This window comes from Misgurnus anguillicaudatus, chromosome 7 (genome assembly GCF_027580225.2).
Source record: "Misgurnus anguillicaudatus chromosome 7, ASM2758022v2, whole genome shotgun sequence".
Lineage (NCBI taxonomy): Eukaryota > Metazoa > Chordata > Actinopteri > Cypriniformes > Cobitidae > Misgurnus > Misgurnus anguillicaudatus.
The window spans coordinates 23,513,865-23,532,960 of record NC_073343.2 but is presented as its reverse complement, the minus strand read 5'-3'; the positions used below and the strand labels follow the sequence as shown (position 1 = coordinate 23,532,960).

The following is a 19,096-nucleotide window of genomic DNA, read 5'->3' as shown; positions in this document are numbered from 1 at the left end:
GTTTGCGGTAGTATGTCACTTTAACTATTGGTTTATACTATTTTTTCTGATTTATTCTTTTATATTTTCTAAACTTTAAACAATTGTCGCCTGGCGTTGGGGTTAGAGTTGGGTTTGGGTATGGATGTCATTTTATGTAAATCTAGCCCTAAACCGAAGCGAAAATGGCAAGAAAATAGGACAAAACAGTTGAGAAACCAATCCGTGAGAACGCCACGGAAAAAGACAGTCCGCAGCAGGGCCACGGAAAAACGCGAAGATCCGTGAGAACGCCACAGAAAAACGAGCAAAAAACCATGTGACCATCCCAGAGAAATTCGTGTAACTTATTGTCTTTCACAATAGGGGAACATTTAACCTCCTAAGACCTGGATTGTCCACATTGGTGGACATCACATATTTTTTTTTTTGTTGTTTGCACCATATAACTTAATTCTGTGTAACTGGAACCTGTTGTACACAAATGTGGACAACTATGCTGCTTCATGTTCAAAGAAAAATATTTATTGGTTCTTCCTAATCCCAAATAGCTGGAAGAAATCTAAAAAAAGACAAACCAAAGCTGGGGTCTTAGGAGGTTAAAAATTATTAATCTACGTCTTTTTGTCATACAATAATACTGAATGAAGACAGAGGGTGCTGCCTCTCATCTCTATATGTGTCTCACAGAAAAAAAAATGTCATACGAGTTTAGAAAAAAATAATAGCATAATTGTTAAGGGTTAGTAAACGATGACAGAATTTTTAATGTGACCTGTCCCTTTGATTTTTTTAACCTCACAGTGTCCACCACCTCATAAAGTGTCCTTGTCGAACTCACAAACAAAGTTCATGGTGAGGTGACAAGCTACATCAATCCACTCTCCTGATGAAACCATCTCAACGCAGTCCTCGTCATCATAAGCGTTGTTTGGCTCCCCCTCCCTCCACCTGCTGAAAGTGGTCATGGGTGACCGCTCCACGTATACGAAGTGGCCTTCCTGCTCCAGGTCATTAATGCCGATGTACGCTCTGTTAAGGCCAGCTTCGGTGATGTAACCGGCAATGGCTCTGTTGGAAGCCGCATCCTTGGGCATGGCCAGGTGTCCGCCACGCCCCTGACAAAGCAACTCAGCCTCCCTGTAGCGTTTGTCTTCCTTCACCAGCAGATAGACCTTGCTGTCTGTTTCTTTGACACCAGCGACAGCTGCGGGGGAGGGCAGTGCTGAAAAATGAGGATCTGAATTTCTATAATCACACCGCAGCACCCAGCGTTCACACAAGTGCATTCTGACAGTTACACAAAAGAGTTTCTGGCTAATTGCTAAAACCTTTTGTCTACATGCATTCAGCCTGCGCATTAAAAGAACAACTGTATAAATTAACTTGACAGGTACGAATCAGGACTGTCGTCGTGGATCAAATACATTACTTTAATATCCTCACAAACAGCAGTAAAGAGTGCACATGGCTCATTCTTTCATGTGCCATCACTTATTTTCAGGACATACCATTTTTAATGAACTTCAGCTCATTGGTTAATTGCGCCACTTGAATGTCTATTTCACCAATCATTTTCCGTAAGGGTGCACACTCGCAGGGGACGCCTGGTGAGAGAATTAAATATGAGGCCATTCATACGAGCAGTCCAAGCATGAAACCAATACCTAATGAGTTCAATCCAATCATCAAATAATGTGTTTGAACCGAAATCTATTTCAGCAAAGTCTATACCTGGCTCCCCATTTGGCCCATTCGGTCCTGGATCTCCTATATCGCCTTTTAATCCTAAAATTGAAAAAATCGCATTGTATTATTAGGCTGTTAGACTACCTACTTACTTGATCCTCTTCGTCCCATGAGGGACATAAGGCCCATGTGCTGTTAAACAGTCTAATTGCATTCAGAAATGCAGTATAATTTAAAAGTTACCTTTGAATCCAGAGGGACCCATCTTCCCATAACGTCCCATGCTGCCTTTTTGACCTTTGAGTCCAGGAGGACCTAAAGCAAAAGTTATTATGTGTATTTGGCATAAATAATATACAAAAAAATTACTCTTATATAAAAATGCAAGCTAACATTAGTCATTACTTAGTCATTAATTATCGGATCCAATTTAAGCTTTGGATGCATTAAAAAAAATAAACTTCTGCGACTACGCTGCATGTGACACACCGACCGGAAGTGATGTATTCCAGTGTTCCAATCAAAATTATTAATTTTGATTGTTTAACTTTATCAGTAATACTTGAATCATTTAAAAAACACTTATTACTGATAAGTAATTAAGTATAAATATATTTGTAGATTGAAGGCTCTCTCCCATGGCACAGATTTACAATTAAACTTAAATTTCATCATGACTGACACTAGGGGGAAAACTCCGACAGTCGCATCCGAATGTAGTGTACAATGGAAAGACGGTTTAGTCTACATATCTTTAAAATATTAAAAAAAGAAAACATGAAGTGTAATTTAAGTTATTAGAAGACAACTGGCTATATGTTGTGAATACTTTAAATGTAAAAATGTATGAAAGTTAAACAGTTATAAACAAAAGACGTTTAGAAGCTCTGCATTACAGTTAGTGCTATACAAAATACATGTGTTCATTATTTACACTTGGAATTTTTTGTGCTATATTCATAGTATAGTAAACTATTAACATTTGGCTCTTGCAATGTTAAACTGCAATGGTTTTTAAAATATAAAAAAATAAAATATGTGTTTTCAGTAATTAAAATACTGGACACGATACAAGATGTCTGCATCTTTTTTGAAAATGCATGTATTTATATGACCTATAAAAAAGTACCAAAAACAACAAAGTTTTAACATGCACTCACCTAAAGGATTATTAGGAACACCTGTTCAATTTCTCATTAATGCAATTATCTAATCCACCAATCACATGGCAATCAATGCATTTAGAGGTGTGGTCCTGGTCAAGACAATCTCCTGAACTCCAAACTGAATGTCAGAATGGTAAAGAAATGTGATTTAAGCAATTTTGAGCGTGGCATGGTTGTTCGTGCCAGACGGGCCGGTCTGAGTATTTCACAATCTGCTCAGTTACTGGGATTTTCACACACAACCATTTCTAGGGTTTAAAAAGAATGGTGTGAAAAGGGAAAAACATCCAGTATGCGATAGTCCTGTGGGTGAAAATGCCTTGTTGATGCTAGAGGTCAGAGGAGAATGGGCCGAATGATTCAAGCTGATAGAAGAGCAACTTTGACTGAAATAACCACTCGTTACAACCGTGGTATGCAGCAAAGCATTTGTGAAGCCACAACACGCACAACCTTAAGGCGGATGGGCTACAACAGCAGAAGACCCCACCGGGTACCACTCATCTCCACTACAAATAGGAAAAAGAGGCTACAATTTGCACGAGCTCACCAAAATTGTAAAGTTGAAGACTGGAAAAATGTTGCATGGTCTGATGAGTCTCGATTCTGTTCGACATTCAGATGGTAGAGACAGAATTTGGTGTAAACAGAATGAGAACCTGGATCCATCATGCCTTGTTACCACTGTGCAGGCTGGTGGTGGTGGTGTAATGGTGTGGGGGATGTTTTCTTGGCACACTTTAGGCCCCTTAGTGCCATTTGGGCAACGTTTAAATGCCACTGCCTACCTGAGCATTGTTTCTGACCATGTCCATCCCTTTATGACCACCATGTACCCATCCTCTGATGGCTACTTCCAGCAGGATAATTCACCATGTCACAAAGCTCGAATCATTTCAAAATGGTTTCTTGAACATGACAATGATGACAAATCTTCATCAACTGCAAGATGCTATCCTATCAATATGGGCCAACATTTCTAAAGAATGCTTTCAGCACCTTGTTGAATCAATGCCATGTAGAATTAAGGCAGTTCTAAAGGCGAAAGGGGGTCAAACACCGTATTAGTATGGTGTTCCTAATAATCCATTAGGTGAATGTATAAGAAATAAACACATACTACGTAAACTGTACAACTTGTTCTGCATCTTTTTTCTATTAAATTTTTTATGGATCCTTACAACTTCCTAGGCCCCCTGTATTCTCAATAAAATATGGTACAAAAGTTATCACTGCGATGGTACCTTTTAAAAAGATCCTTATATCTAACATTTTGGCACAGATACAGTATGTACCTTTGAGGTGCCAATTTGTAGCTTTGAGGAACCAATATGCACCTTTTAGGTACAAAATGTACTTTTTAAAATGTACCACCAAGTGACAACTTACCTTTTTTTTCTGATAGTGTGGGGGTTAGGACCCCAGTTTGAAACCCCTAGTATAAGATGACCTCAATCTTTCTAAAAAATAAGATAAGATAAATTCGGCAGCTCAGACCGCGCCTTGTGTGCTATCTTAAGAGAAATCTTTGGTTGTTACACAGTAGTTTCAAATTTTCTTTTACAGCAACTCTAGTTCTTTTGCAAAAACTATTAATTTCTGTACCACTTATCCCACATACAGTATGTTCTCTGGAATAAAGACAATGCAGGGAATCACACTAGACAGCCAGTGTAAAACACACAAAGAAACACTTCACGTAGACCTACAAAAGTATCTAGTCTTTAAAGGGACATTCCACTTTTTTAAAAAATATACTCATTTTCCAGCTCCCCTAGAGTTCAACATTTGATTTTTACCGTTTTGGGATCCATTCAGCTGGCGGTCTGGTGCTAACACTTTTAGCATAGCTTAGCACAATCCATTGAATCTGATTAGACTATTAGCATCGTACTAAAAAATAACCAAAGAGTTTTGATATTTTTCCTTTTTTAAACTTGACTCTTCTGTAGTTACATCGTGTACTAAGACCGACGGAAAATGAAAAGTTGCGATTTTCTAGGCAGATACGGCTAGGAACTATATTTTGATTTTGGGGTAATAATCAAGGACTTTGCAGCTGTAACATGGCTGCAGGAGGCGCAATGATATTACACAGCTGCTGAAAATAGTCTCCTTAGTAACTTTGAATGGCAGGGGACTATTTTCAGGCAGTGAGTAATATCACTACGCCTGCTGCAGCCATGTTACAGCTGCAAAGTTCTTGATTATTACGCCAGAATGAGAGTTTAGCCCTAACCATATCTGCTCAGAAAATCACAACTCGGTCAAAAAACCGTGGACTGTCCTTTTAATTCAACCTTATCCTAATGTCTTTGGACTGTAAGGAATAAAACAGGAAAAAACATACAAAATCCACACACACAAAGTTTTTTATAAAATATTTTATCGTTTAACATCAAATAATAAATCAAGTAAAATAATAGGGCTAACTTGTATCCACTGTACCGCATTAGTATATTTGGCTATAGACTGCTGTAGTTAAACAATGCATGTATTTTAAATATTATTTGTGACTTGAGGTATCTTTCACAAGTTTACATCAAACTAGATGCATTATGTCATTGCGTCGTTCATTTCATCATCTAAGTGCACAGTAATTAAAAGTGCTGGGGTAAATTAAGCTTACAAAACAGAGTTTTGTGTTACCTGTCTCTCCAGGTGGCCCTACTCTCCCAGGTCTCCCAGGTGCTCCTTTATCCCCCTTTTCTCCAGCTTCACCTTTATAATGAGAAAACAACTGTCATTCAGTTCAGCCATACACTACATTCTTAAAAATAAAGGTGCTTTCTTCACAACGATGCCATAAAAGCAATGTTGGTCCTTAAATAACCATTCTGTCAAAGGAGCCATTTCTTTCATAACTTTGTATAAACTACATAACCTTTATCACTACAAAAAGCCTTTTGTGAACAGAAAAGAATGATGGTTATTCTATGCCATTATGATGTACAGGACTGTGAAAGTCTTAGGCCACCATGCCAGAATTAGATTTGTTGTTTTTGCAATGTTATAGTGATCATATATAATTGTTTTTCAGTCTCTTTAATAGAATAATCCAGAATATACAGGAAATGTGTATATAATATGTGTACTGTATAAAAATGTAAACTGACGTGTCAAGTTTTTCCACTTGAGCAATAGCAGGAAACTGCAGGATCTCTTAAACCTAAATCAAATTAAATACTAATTTCTCATTTTAAAGAATTTAGTCTTTTTACTTTTTTGCTCAAAAACGCTCAAGATCTGTTTAGTGCCAAGAGAGGTCACGCTAAACACTGACGATGCCTAAGGAAGACATTTAGCCCTGAAAATGTTAGTTTTTTACATATTTCCTGTATTTTCTGTTTGTATCTTAATAAAATAGATTGAAAAATAAATATGGATGGACATTAAAACAAGTCTGGTGGTGGTGGCCTAATGCTACGTACACACCAAACGCGGGGCATCGGGTTACCTGCTCTAGATTACTCGCGGGATTTAACTTCTTGTCATGTGAATTTTTCGCTCGAGTTGAATATTTTCAACTTGGGCGGAGACACGTTTGAGGCGAATAGCGCATGTTTTTGTGGCAAACACGCCGGCCATATCGCGTCACTCGCATCGCCCCACGCGAGGACGCGTCTCATTGTGTCTTTGCATTGACTTTGTATGTAATCTACTCGCGCAAATCGTTGAACTCGCGTCTGGTGTGAACCCACAGTAATGCTACGTACACACCAAACGCGGGGCATTGCGTTACTCGCTCTAGATTACTCACGGGATTTAAATTCATGTCATGCAAATTTTTCGCTCGAGTTGAATATTTTCAACTTGCGCAAAGGCGCCTTTGAGGCGAATAGCGCATGTTTTCCTGGCAATCGTGCCACCCAATTCACGTCATTCACATTGCCCCACACGAGGACGTGTCTGATCGTGTCTTGCATTGACTTTGTATGTAATCTACTCGCGCAAATCGTTGAACTCGCGTCTGGTGTGACCCCCAGTAATGCTACTTACACACCAAACGCGTAGCATCGCGTGGCTCGCTCTAGATTACTCGCGGGATTTAACTTTGTGTCATACAAATGTTTTGCTTGAGTTGAATACTTTCAACTTGTGCGAAGGCGCATTTGAGGCGAATAGTGCATGTTTTCGTGGTAATCGTGCGCCAAATTCACGGCATTCACATTGCCCCATGCGAGGACGTGTCTGATCGCGTCTTTGCGTTGACTTTGTATGTAATCTACTCGCGCAAATCGTTGAACTCGCGTCTGGTGTGAACCCACAATAATGCAACATACACACCAAATGCGTAGCATCGCATTGCTCGCTCTAGATTACTCGCGGGATCTAAATTTGTGTCATACAAATGTTTTGCTTGAGTTGAATATTTTCAACTTGCGCAATGGCGCGTTTGAGGCAAATAGTGCATGTTTTCGCTGCAATCGTGCCACCCAATTCACGTCACTCACATTGCCCCACGCGAGGACGTGTCTGATCGCGTCTTTGCATTGACTTTGTATGTAATCTACTCGCGCAAATTGTTGAACTCGCGTCTGGTGTGACCCCCAGTAATGCTACTTACACACCAAACGCGTAGCATCGCGTTGCTCGCTCTAGATTACTCGCGGGATTTAACTTCGTGTCATGCAATTTTTTTTGCCTGAGTTGAATATTTTTAACTTGGGCAAAGACGTGTTTGAGGCGAATAGCGCATGTTTTCGAGACAAACGCACCGCCCATATCGCGTCATTCGCATCGCCCCACGCGAGGACGCGTCTGATCGCATCTTTGCATTGACTTTGTATGTAATCTACTCTCGCAAATCGTTTAACTCGCGTCTGGTTTGAACTCACAGTAATGCTATGTACACACCAAATGCGGGGCATTACGTTACTCCCTCTAGATTACTCGCAGAATGTAACTTTGTGTCATGCAAATTTTTAGCTTGAGTTGAATATTTTCAACTTGCGCAAAGCCGCGTTTGAGGTGAAAACCGCATGTTTTCGCAGTAATCGTGCCGCCCAATTCGCATCATTTGCATTGCCCCATGCGAGGACGTGTCTTTCGCAAATCGTTTAACTCGCGATTGGTGTGTATGCCCCATAAAACTTTTGCACAGTACTGTACCTTTATTTTTTAAAGAATAGCAGAAGAGACTATAGACAATATATAAGAATCAAACTTTAATATTTAGTTAAAATACTAAATAAAAACTAAATGCAAAATACTATATTGAGCGCAGTACCTTTGAGTCCAGGAACAAGGATTTGGACAGAGCATGGTTCTTCTGGTATGTGCTGACCATAAACTGACCTCATCAGTGTCAGGCTTAACCAGTTAACCAGCATGCAAGCCACCAGCTTTTCTCCAACCATACTGGAAACACACAGGGCAGTTTTGGGTACGATCTGAGTTACAGATGTTTGTGGAGAAGCATGCGCCAACACTCATAAATCTCAATGGCTTGTTGATTGGACAGTGTTCTAGTAATTATAACTGCAATCACACTTTGGCACCCATTGTATGGTAAGTGCCTAAATACAGTAATCATTTTATATTATCTGAAGAAAATGGTCTGTTTATGATGTGTGTTATAATATATTGGAATATGAAATCATATTTTTAAGAAAAACGATAACAACAAACTACATCTTCATAGTGAATTGAACAGTAAATATAGAATTGCAAACATGCTATATCAGTCACATTAACAAAGGAAATAATACGCTAAACACCACAACCGCCTTCTTCCCGCAGTATCACGGTCCACCTCAAAGCCAATACAAGATAGTAAACAGGCACACCATGAAGCCTTCTGTAGCTGCTAAGTTTAAAAGTAACATCTGAACTGTTTTGATGTCGTCTAAGCCACCTGCAGTATGACTGTAGTGTTTACAGACTTACCTTGTGTTGAATTTCAAAGCCAGCTAAATAACAAGCAGAAGACCCAGCACGTATATGGATCCAAGTGAGTAAATGGAGGTCTGCTCACTGGTGGTCTCTGAAATTCTTCATATCAAGGACCCTGCAAAAAAACTGGCCTGACAGTGAGCAAGCACGTATAAACACAAAGATAAGACCGGCTCTGCTATACTCCTCTCTGATAATTTCATGGGAACAGTTTAGGGTTGCAACAGTACTGCTTGTAACACACCACACACCTCAAAATCAAAAGCATTCTTTACATTAAGGAAGCACATTAGATATTTTTTTTTAATGTAAGCAACTAAATAAATACACACTCTATACATTGAAGCATTATAAAATCAAATCACCATACGGTCACCTACTAACACAAATGATGCAGTTTTGCATTGGTACACAGGGTGGCAGTAAATATTTGACTGCACTTTCACTGGAAAAATCCAGAAAACTATAATGGACATGTTGGGCAGTTCTCATAGTGAGGATAATATAATGTTATTTACGTAATGCATGGCTGACAAAATAATACTGTATGTGTGTAATATGTTCTGAATTAATATGTAATATTTATATAACATTAAAGGTTAAAGGTTAAAAGAACTGGTTTTAATTAGTTGTGATACTATCGTTCTTGTAATTATGGTTTAGTTTTGTGGTATCTACAATACATATAAATGAAACCAAAATATGCAAAACATGTTTATTCCCACTGTTCCATTAGAAAGTCCACACTGCTTTTCCACAAGTGCAGTAAAAAAGCTATACATGTAATTTATTTTCATAGTTACGTTGTAATAACAAATACTGTGAGTCACATACCATTAAATGACAATGAAGATTAGATCTACATGCACTTCTATTTATAGTCCCAGAACTAATAAACAGGCTTAATAAAACCATTACGGTTTCATTCATTTCCAGTCTTCTGTGGTGCTCTTGTCTAGTGTTGCTAAGGAATATTCCTCCCATGGTGACAAAAACTAACATGATAACGCAGCGAGGGGAAAAAAAATCTATCCCTGATATTGAAATGGTGTTCACACTGATATACAGACGGTTTGCATTGACACTCCTCACTAAAGACATTGATGTGTTTTTGCATGTGTTTATGTAAAGGTTTTGACGCATAATCTAGAATAGCCCACATGATAAATACTATAGTATACTATAGTACTGTATGTATTTACTATAGTAAACAACAGTTACATTTCTAGACACTACACTCTAGATTCTGCTTGGTTATTTTTAACCCAATGCTGGGTAAATATTGGACAGAACACATGTTGAGTTCATAAATAAACCTATACTGGGTTGTTTCAATGCATTGCTGAGTTGTTTCAACTCATGGTTGGGTTAACAACAACCCAGCATAGGTTTGTTTGTAACCCAACATGTGTTCTGCCTAATATTTATTTTTAACCCAATTATCATCTGGTTTCTGTTTGTTTAACCTTTTAAGCGTCACCCCACCCTATTGAGTTAAATCTACACTCTTGGAGCTTTCAAACAATATACAGTTTGTCATGATTATATAAGAATTCATATGCAAACACTGAAGTAAATGTAGGCGTCCTGCTGGTGGGACAGTGACATTTAGCAGAAAATAAATGTTTTGAGGCACACTCTCTTCATAAATTAATCAATTACTCTCCCTACATAATTTATTTCATAAAACACTTTTGAAATGTCTATTCTGGAGGCTTAGACCTTTCCAACGATATATAGTTTGTAGTGATGGATTAAAATTTACATCCACAATATTAATGCAAAATTAGGTGTCCCGTATTCGGGACAGCGACGCTTAAAAGTTTAATGGTCTGACTAGTTGGTCTGACTAGCTGAAACTGAACTCTTAAACAAATACCTCGTCGAAAATAACAAATGTTTTGGTTTCCTAGGTAATCTACTGTACGTGTTGTTTATTTTGCTTGTTATAAATAAACTACTTTAAAATGACTTTGTTGTTATGTATTCTTAGCGGAGTTTACAGGAAGTTACATGTTTTCACGAAAAGCCGCTTTTTTATGTTGTTACTCCTGAAACCGTCTATATACTATAGAATTCTATAGTAAACACTGCAAAAATGTTGAGCCAAAAAGAGACAAACCTAACTCATTGGGTTGTAATTTAACTTATGCTAAGTTGTTTTAACCCATTGTTAGATCAAATATGCAGTACATTTTCTGAATTATTGGCTAGGTTCGTCCCATTTTGTCTCTACACTTGGATGAAAAAACAGCATTTTTGTGTGGTGTACTACTGTGTGCTATAGCAGTCTGTAGTATGAACTATAGTAAATTGAAGTGTAGTAGAAAATGCTATAATACACTTTAATATTTAAGGTTCAAAAACACTATAATATCTAACTGTCATTTCTATAATAAATACTATTGTATACAGTACAGTATTTTTCATATGGATTATTCTAGATTATGAAACATAGTTGTGTCAAAAAGAGACAAAACATCTGTTAAATTAAATTAATCTAAAAAAAATGTCTATATTTGAGCCAACCTAAAACAAAACCCAACAGTTGGGTTTGTCTCTTTTTACATGTCGCGCCTAAAAGTGCGTGGAAAACGCTAGGCGCATGGGTTTATCACATGACCAGCAGTGCGTTTGCGGCATTCTGAAATGTTTTTTCGGGCGCGCAAAAGACGCGATATGTGAATCGCCCCTAATGCTACGTACACACCAAACGCGGGGCATCGCGTTAGTCGCTCTATGTTACTCGCGGGATTTAACTTCTTGTCATGTAAAATATTCATTTGAGTTGAATATTTTCAACTTGGGCGAAGACACGTTTGAGGCAAATAGCGCGTGTTTTCGCGGCAAACGTGCCGCCCTTATCACGCTAGTCAAATCATTGCATTGACTTTGTAAATAATCTAATTGCGCAAATCGTTTAACTCGCGTTGTTGTGAACCCACAATAATGCTACGTACACACCAAATGCGGGGCATTGCGTTACTCGCTCTAGATTACTCGCGGGATTTAACTTCTTTGCATGCAAATTTTTCGCTCGAGAAGAATATTTTCAACTTGGGCGAAGACGCGTTTGAGGCGAATAGCACGTGTTTCCGTGGCTAATGCGCCACCCATATTGCGTAATTCGCATCACCCCATGCGAGGACATGTCTGATCGCTTCTTTGCATTGACTTGTATGTAATCTACTCATGCAAATCGTTGAACTCGCGTCTGGTGTGAACCCAGAGTAATGCTACGTACACACCAAATGCATAGCCACGCGTTGCTCGCTCTAGATTACTTGTGAGATTTAACTTTGTGTCATGCAAATTTTTTGCTCGAGTTGAATATTTTCAACTTAGGCAAAGACACATTTGAGGCGAATAGCATGTGTTTTGCCGCAAATTCGCTGGCCATATTGCGTCATTCGCATTGCCTCATGCGAGGACACGTCTGATCGCTTCTTTGCATTGACTTGTATGTAATCTACTCACGCAAATCGTTGAACTCGCGTTTGCTGTGAACCCACAGTAATGCTACGTACACACCAAATGCGGGGCATCACTTTAATCGCTATAGATCATTCGTGGAATTTAACTTTGTGTCATGCAAATTTTTCACTCGAGTTGAATATTTTTAACTTAGGCAAAGACGCATTTGAGGCAATAGCATGTGTTTTCGCCACAAATTCGCTGGCCATATCGCGGCAGTCGCATTGCCCCACGTGAAGACGTGTCTGATCGCGTCTTTGCATTGACTTTGTATGTAATCTACTTGCGCAAATCATTGAACTCGCATCTGATGTGAACCCACAGTAATGCTACGTACACACCAAATGCGGGGCATCACTTTACTCGCTCTAGATTACTCGTGGAATTTAACTTTGTGTCATGCGAATTTTTCGCTTGAGTTGATTATTTTCAACTTGGGCGAACACGTTTCAGGCGAATAGTGCGTGATTTCCCCTCAAACGTGCCGCCCATATCATGCCATTCGCATCGCCCCACGTGAGGACGTGTCTGATCGCTTCTTTGCATTGACTTTGTATGTAATCTACTCGCGCAAATCGTTGAACTCGCGTCTGGTGTGAACCCACAGTAATGCTACGTACACACCAAATGCAGGGCATTGCATTACTCGCTCTAGATTACTCGCGGGATTTTACTTTGTGTCATGCAAATTTTTCGCTCGAGTTGAATATTTTCAACTTAGGCAAAGATGCGTTTGAGGCGAATAGCATGTGTTTTCGCCACAAATTCGCTGGCCATATCGCGGCAGTCGCATTGCCCCACGTGAAGACGTGTCTGATCGCGTCTTTGCATTGACTTTGTATGTAATCTACTTGCGCAAATCATTGAACTCGCATCTGATGTGAACCCACAGTAATGCTACGTACACACCAAATGCGGGGCATCACTTTACTCGCTCTAGATTACTCGTGGAATTTAACTTTGTGTCATGCGAATTTTTCGCTTGAGTTGATTATTTTCAACTTGGGCGAATACACGTTTCAGGCGAATAGTGCGTGATTTCGCCTCAAACGTGCCGCCCATATCGCGCCATTCGCATCACCCCACACGAGTACGCAACTGATCGCGTCTTTGCATTGACTTTGTATGTAGTCTACTCGTGCAAATCGTTGAACTCGCGTCTGGTGTGAACCCACAGTAATGCTACGTACACACTAAATGCATAAGATCATTGCTCTGACTAAGTTTATAGCTTTAATGAGATGACAGAGATACAGATTGTTTGTTCATTCAAATAGATAAATTTTTTTTTAAAAAGATGCCAAAGTGCTACATGCTGAGTGGAACATACACTTTGTCACAGAAACTTTGGACTCCAAAATGTTAAAAACTGGGCTTCTGATTGATTTTATTCTTTCAGTTAAAAAATCAAATTTCCGGACTGTGACATTTAGAGAATGCAGCTCTTAATATAGCAATACTGACGCATGTGCATTGAATATAAAATCTCCATGGCTCTCTTAAAGCTGACAACAGATTCAAACTCTTTGGATAAATGAAAGAAAAATGATTTATTTTATTTTGATGACGGCTTAAACCCAGCCATTGCCCCTGACATTGTCCCGTCCCTGAAGCAGAGAGGACAAAGATAAAGTCTGCATTAAAAGTGTACTGTTGAATGTGTGCTCCTGCATTCTGCTCTACTAAGGCTAAAAGCTCTCTGTGGATCACAGCCCGGGAGGATGAAGCCTTGACCATCAGAGCATGACAGCCATAGAAGCCTGTTTGACTTAAGGGCACCTTCAGACGGATGCAACTTTCTGCTGTGTCAGAGATCGGAAGCTTGGCAGGCAGTTCGGCTGTCAGACGTAATGGCCATTCAAGCATCTCAGCTCATTAAAGGCACTTATTTTCTAGATAGATTAGTGGATAAATCACGCTGTCTGAGGGTGCCAACTTGTATTTGTTAATCAAGGTGTGGTCGAAATAAATCAAGCATTGAAACCTTCCAGCACAATTTCCTGGATGTAGTCCTTCTAAACAAAGATGCACTGCACTGTACAGATTTAAACTGACAAGTAATTTCATTTACAGCTTTTCTACTTTATATATTATTAATGTGTTTTTCACGTACATGCATAGAAAATATATTACTTAAATCACTATGAAAACAATTCTTACAAGTTGATACGCAAAAAAATACATACACTGTAAAAAATACTTTTCTTTATTCTTTAAAGGGGCCATATCATGAAAATCTGACTTTTTTCATGTTTAAGTGCTATAGTTGAGTCCCCAGTGCTTCTATCAACCTAGAAAATGTGAAAAAGAACAACCCAGTAACTTAGTTTTGGTAAACCATTCTCCGCAAGCATGTGAAAAAATATGTAATTGAAATTTGGCTCCCATTGTGATGTCAGAAGGGGATCTTATTATAATTATACCACCCCTTAAACTGCACTATCCAACCTCAGCACTGACATTTAGTGCAACAATAAGGTCATTTGCATTTTAAAGGACACACCCAAAAACTGCACATTTTTGCCCACACCTACAAAGTGGCAATTTTAATATGCTATAATAAATTATCAGCTAGAACTTCACATACGTTCTCTGGGGACACAAAAGATTTATTTAACATCTTAAAAAGTTTTGTGAAATGTCCCCTTTAAGGTCAGCCAACAAGCAAAGCAGGTGAGTCAGATTAATGCTCTTTTGGTTCAAATAGGCTTATACTGGAAATATGAAGTCCCACTGGCCTTCTTCTTAGCATGTACTGTGATATAAATACTGTACCTCCCAGTTTTTTGGTTGATAATGAGTGTTTATGTGATAACATTATTTAGGATTTTGTACATTCCACATACATAAGATGTCTCACTTAATATTAAACTATTTAAACTATCGTAATAAAAGCAGCAAATCGCACTCCATGGAACTTTGTTTGACTCTGTGGACCCTGTACCAGGTCCAAAATTATCTTATTTGACTTAATATAAAATATTCCTTTAATTTTTAATGGTCTGTCATGGACCCAGTACCACATATGAGATACTGTTTGGAAGCTTAAAATCTATACTTTCTGCAGATGTACTGTAAGAAAGTTATTTACACTTAATTTACACTATCACCCACCCTCCACAATTTTTTATATGATTTAATATTAACATATTTCATATTTTTCAAGTATGACAAACATAGGCAAGTCTTATATCAAATAAAAGCTCTCACTCTCAGGAATAAGGCTAAATCGTTATTTTTGTTCTATTATCATCACATATCCAACAATCATCGAATGATTAATGAGGTAAAAAATCGTCTTTTGTAAACATATTGGAAACTTGAGTGTGAACTGCCTCAGATAGCAGATAGCCACAAATGATACACCATCTTTTATTTTAGGTCCTACTCTAAACAATGAGTCCATTCACAGCATTTTCTTTGGTTGTGTGCATGAATAATCCCTTGCTATTTATTATATGTGCAAAACAAAAAAAATATTTTTATATGAAAAATGTATTTTCACACCCTTCAGTAAAATAAGAATAACTTTTGAATTCGACATGCTAAAGAGATCATTCTTTTTTTAGGTGTTTACTGTCTGCTAGTCTGCAGTCTGTTAGAGTACACAGAACCAGAGTTATTCACTTTAAAAAGACAGTGTTTACAACATAAAAAAGAACATTTGGTGTTTCATCATATGAAAAACAACCTAAATAACAATTTTTGTCATAAACAGCAGCTTTTTGTGTAACTTCAAAGGGTTTTCTGTCAAATTATATAAAGATATTGCATTTATTCCACTGTATGTGGTTATGGGAGCACTTCAAATATTTTTAGGCAGAAATTGAATACAAAAAGGGTATTATTCCTCCCTTCATAGAATAACTTTTGCATAGCCTATGATAGAGAAAAAAATCATTTTTCTTCTGTAAGCTGGCAATTTTAAATACAACACTTTTAAATACATTAGAAAAAAAAACATCAAAAAGCGCCTATTTATTTTTGTGTTTATTAGAGAACTGACAACACACACAACCATGTTGAGCCCTTTCAACAGTGTTTTATGTAATTTCAAAGGGTTTCCTGAAAAATAATACCAAACTTTTGTATGTGCACCTCTGCATGTGGGTATGGGAAGCTTTTGAAATTGGGTAGGCCAAATCCAGGCGGAAATCCCCAAAATAGCCTCAGAGTGTAAGAGGTTACGTAAGAAAGTTTCGTAACAGTCTACTTCAAGTGGTGTTCATAAGACTGACATGACACATTTATAATCATGACATGACACGTGCTATGAACATGAAGATTTTATGCACATTTATGACAACTATAATTAAGTGTCATTCGTTCAATTGTGTCATTTTTAAAGCAAAGATGAAATTGTTTGAGATGACATTAACCAATACCTCACAACTTGTCATTACAACTTGACATTAAGACAACTTAACTGACCACTTTTTACCAGTGATACAAAATGAATTTGTCATTAAATTGTCATTAAGTGTTAATACTCTGTCATATTGTTTTATTACTGCGTCATGAATATTTTTCTTGACCTCAACTACAGTGGTATAAATAAATATAATTTGTCATTAAAATGTCATTAAGTGTTAAAACTCTGTCGAATAATTTTATAACAACATAGTTCTTCAGTTCATAATGTTTTTTTAAGTTTCCTCCATGTGTTTAACAAACAAAACTCATTCGTTAATAATAATAATTAAAATTGATAAAATTATATTTTGTTGCATTTGGAGACCTAAAAATTGAATGAAAACAGTACAATAATAGGTTAAGCCATGCAGCTTTGGGTCCCTATTGCTGCAAAGTTAATTACCTTAAATTAAATTGATTAATTTTTTGGTTAGTTTTTTCTTCTATGTCTGAAAATTTCAGAACCCTTTGTGTGAGGAAGAACAAGTTCTGTTAGTTGTCAGTTTTTTATGTATTGTGCACATACATAAAGTTTTAGTATAATCTTTTGACGAGTCAGTTGCATTATTTTGTTAAGGTATTTAAAATTATTTGACATATAATTAACACTTAATGACATTTAAATGACAGTTTAATGTAATCTTAACCCATAAAGCTAGCTAGTTTCTTAAGTTTAATAATTGTTCTGCTATGTCATGTTTATGACAGATTTATGATGTATTGGAATTGGGTAGGCCAAATCCAGGCGGAAATCCCCAAAATAGCCTCAGAGAGGTTACGTAAGAAAGTTTCGTAACAGTTTACTTCAAGCGGTGTTCATAAGACTGACATGACACATTTATAATCATGACATGACATGTTTATGACAACTGTAATTAAGTGTCATTCGTTCAATTGTGTCATTTTTAATGCAAAGATGACATTGTTTGAGATGACATTAACCAATACATCACAGCTTGTCATTACAACTTGACATTAAGACCACATAACTGATCACTTTTTACCAGTGATACAAGTTGAATTTGTCATTAAATTGTCATTAAGTTTTAATACTCTGTCATATTGTTTTATAACTGCGTTATGAATATTTTTCTTGACCTCAACTACAGTGGTATAAATAAATATAATTTGTCATTAAATTGTTATTAAGTGTTAAAACTCTGTCAAATAGTTTTATAACAACATCGTTCTTCAGTTCATAATGTTTTTTTAAGTTTCCTCCATGTGTTTAACAAACAAAATCAATAATTCGTTAATAATAATAAATAAAATTGATAAAATTATATTTTGTTGCATTTGGAGACCTAAAAATTGAATGAAAACAGTACAATAATAGGTTAAGCCATGCAGCTTTGGGTCCCTATCGCTGCAAAGTTAATTACCTTAAATTAAATTGATTAATTTTTTGATTCGTTTTTTCTTCTATGTCTGAAAATTTCAGAACCCTTTGTGTGAGGAAGAACAAGTTCTGTTAGTTGTCAGTTTTTTATGTATTGTGCACATACATAAAGTTTTAGTATAATCTTTTGACGAGTCTGTTGCATTATTTTGTTAAGGTATTTAAAATTATTTGACATATAATTAACACTTAATGACATTTAAATGACAGTTTAATGTAATCTTAACCCATAAAGCTAGCTAGTTTCTTAAGTTTGATAATTGTTCTGCTATGCTATGTCATGTTTATGACAGATTTATGATGTATTGGTTTACGTCAAGTTGTCATAACAAAGACATCTTAAACAAGGTCATTTAAAAATGACATAATTGAACAAATGACACTTAATAAAAGTTGCCATAAATGTGGAAAAAATCTCCTTATGAACACCCCTTCAAGTATAGTGTTACCAAAAGTTTTTTAGCTACAGTACTTAATCAATTCAGGTCATAAACAATCATGACAGATATTAAGTCAGGGCAACTTGACATTTAAATTCAGTCAAGACATTTACTTTGAATAATTAAGTGAGCCTAAATAAACATAATTTGATGTCTATTTTTCCACAAACGCCTCATTATACGTTGAAAACATCATGGCTCATCTTTTTTCCTTTTAACACCTCCACATTACGGAGGTCTACATCACAATATGGCTCGCCTTCACAGTCAGACGTGTATTAATTATGTGCTATGAGGGCTATTTCAAGCACAAGACAGAAAACAAAACCCATTATGAAAGACCGTGAGGAATAAGCCAATAACTCACAGGATCATTAATACTGTACATGAGATCATATTGCCCCAGATGTGTCAAATTAAAGTAGATTCATTTTTGCATAAGGGTACTTAACAGGTGCCTGGATGTTTTTAATCAACAGATTTTAGGCTTTTGAATATCTTCACTAGTTCATTTTAAATTAATTTTATACCGTAAATTAAATATCCAATGCATTCTCTTTTAAATTTAAATGATGCCAATGGGTATATAGTATGTAAAGCATACCAATACACGGCAACAATCCTTCCATACATTCATTTTA

At 37.0% G+C, this 19,096-nt stretch overlaps 1 protein-coding gene across 2 annotated transcripts; it reads right to left on the bottom strand.

Annotated features, from left to right (window-relative positions):
* On the bottom strand, positions 1-8,961 carry LOC129418281 (collectin-11). 2 transcript variants are annotated; one of them, XM_055173224.2, is made up of 7 exons: positions 8,724-8,961; positions 8,065-8,195; positions 5,484-5,555; positions 1,912-1,983; positions 1,714-1,767; positions 1,491-1,586; positions 1-1,204 (listed from the first exon to the last, which is right to left on the bottom strand). In XM_055173224.2, the coding sequence occupies exons 2-7, from the start codon at positions 8,192-8,194 to the stop codon at positions 795-797; spliced, it is 834 nt and encodes a 277-aa protein (XP_055029199.1). In that variant the 5' UTR covers position 8,195; positions 8,724-8,961; the 3' UTR covers positions 1-794. The 2 variants fall into 2 exon arrangements, with proteins under 2 accessions (XP_055029199.1, XP_055029200.1); XM_055173225.2 differs by having other exon boundaries at positions 2-1,186; positions 8,724-8,956.
* Positions 8,962-19,096: the final 10,135 nt, after the last annotated feature.

Bases quoted from the DNA above. Each gene is read 5' to 3' on its own strand.
- LOC129418281 (XM_055173224.2), bottom strand. From the start codon at position 8,194: ATGGTTGGAGAAAAGCTGGTGGCTTGCATGCTGGTTAACTGGTTAAGC. The intron at 1,984-5,483 runs GTAACACAAAAC...CTTTTGCTTTAG, and splicing joins AGGGCCACCTGGAGAGACAG to GTCCTCCTGGACTCAAAGGT. The intron at 1,205-1,490 runs GTATGTCCTGAA...CTCATTTTTCAG, and splicing joins GCTGAAGTTCATTAAAAATG to CACTGCCCTCCCCCGCAGCT.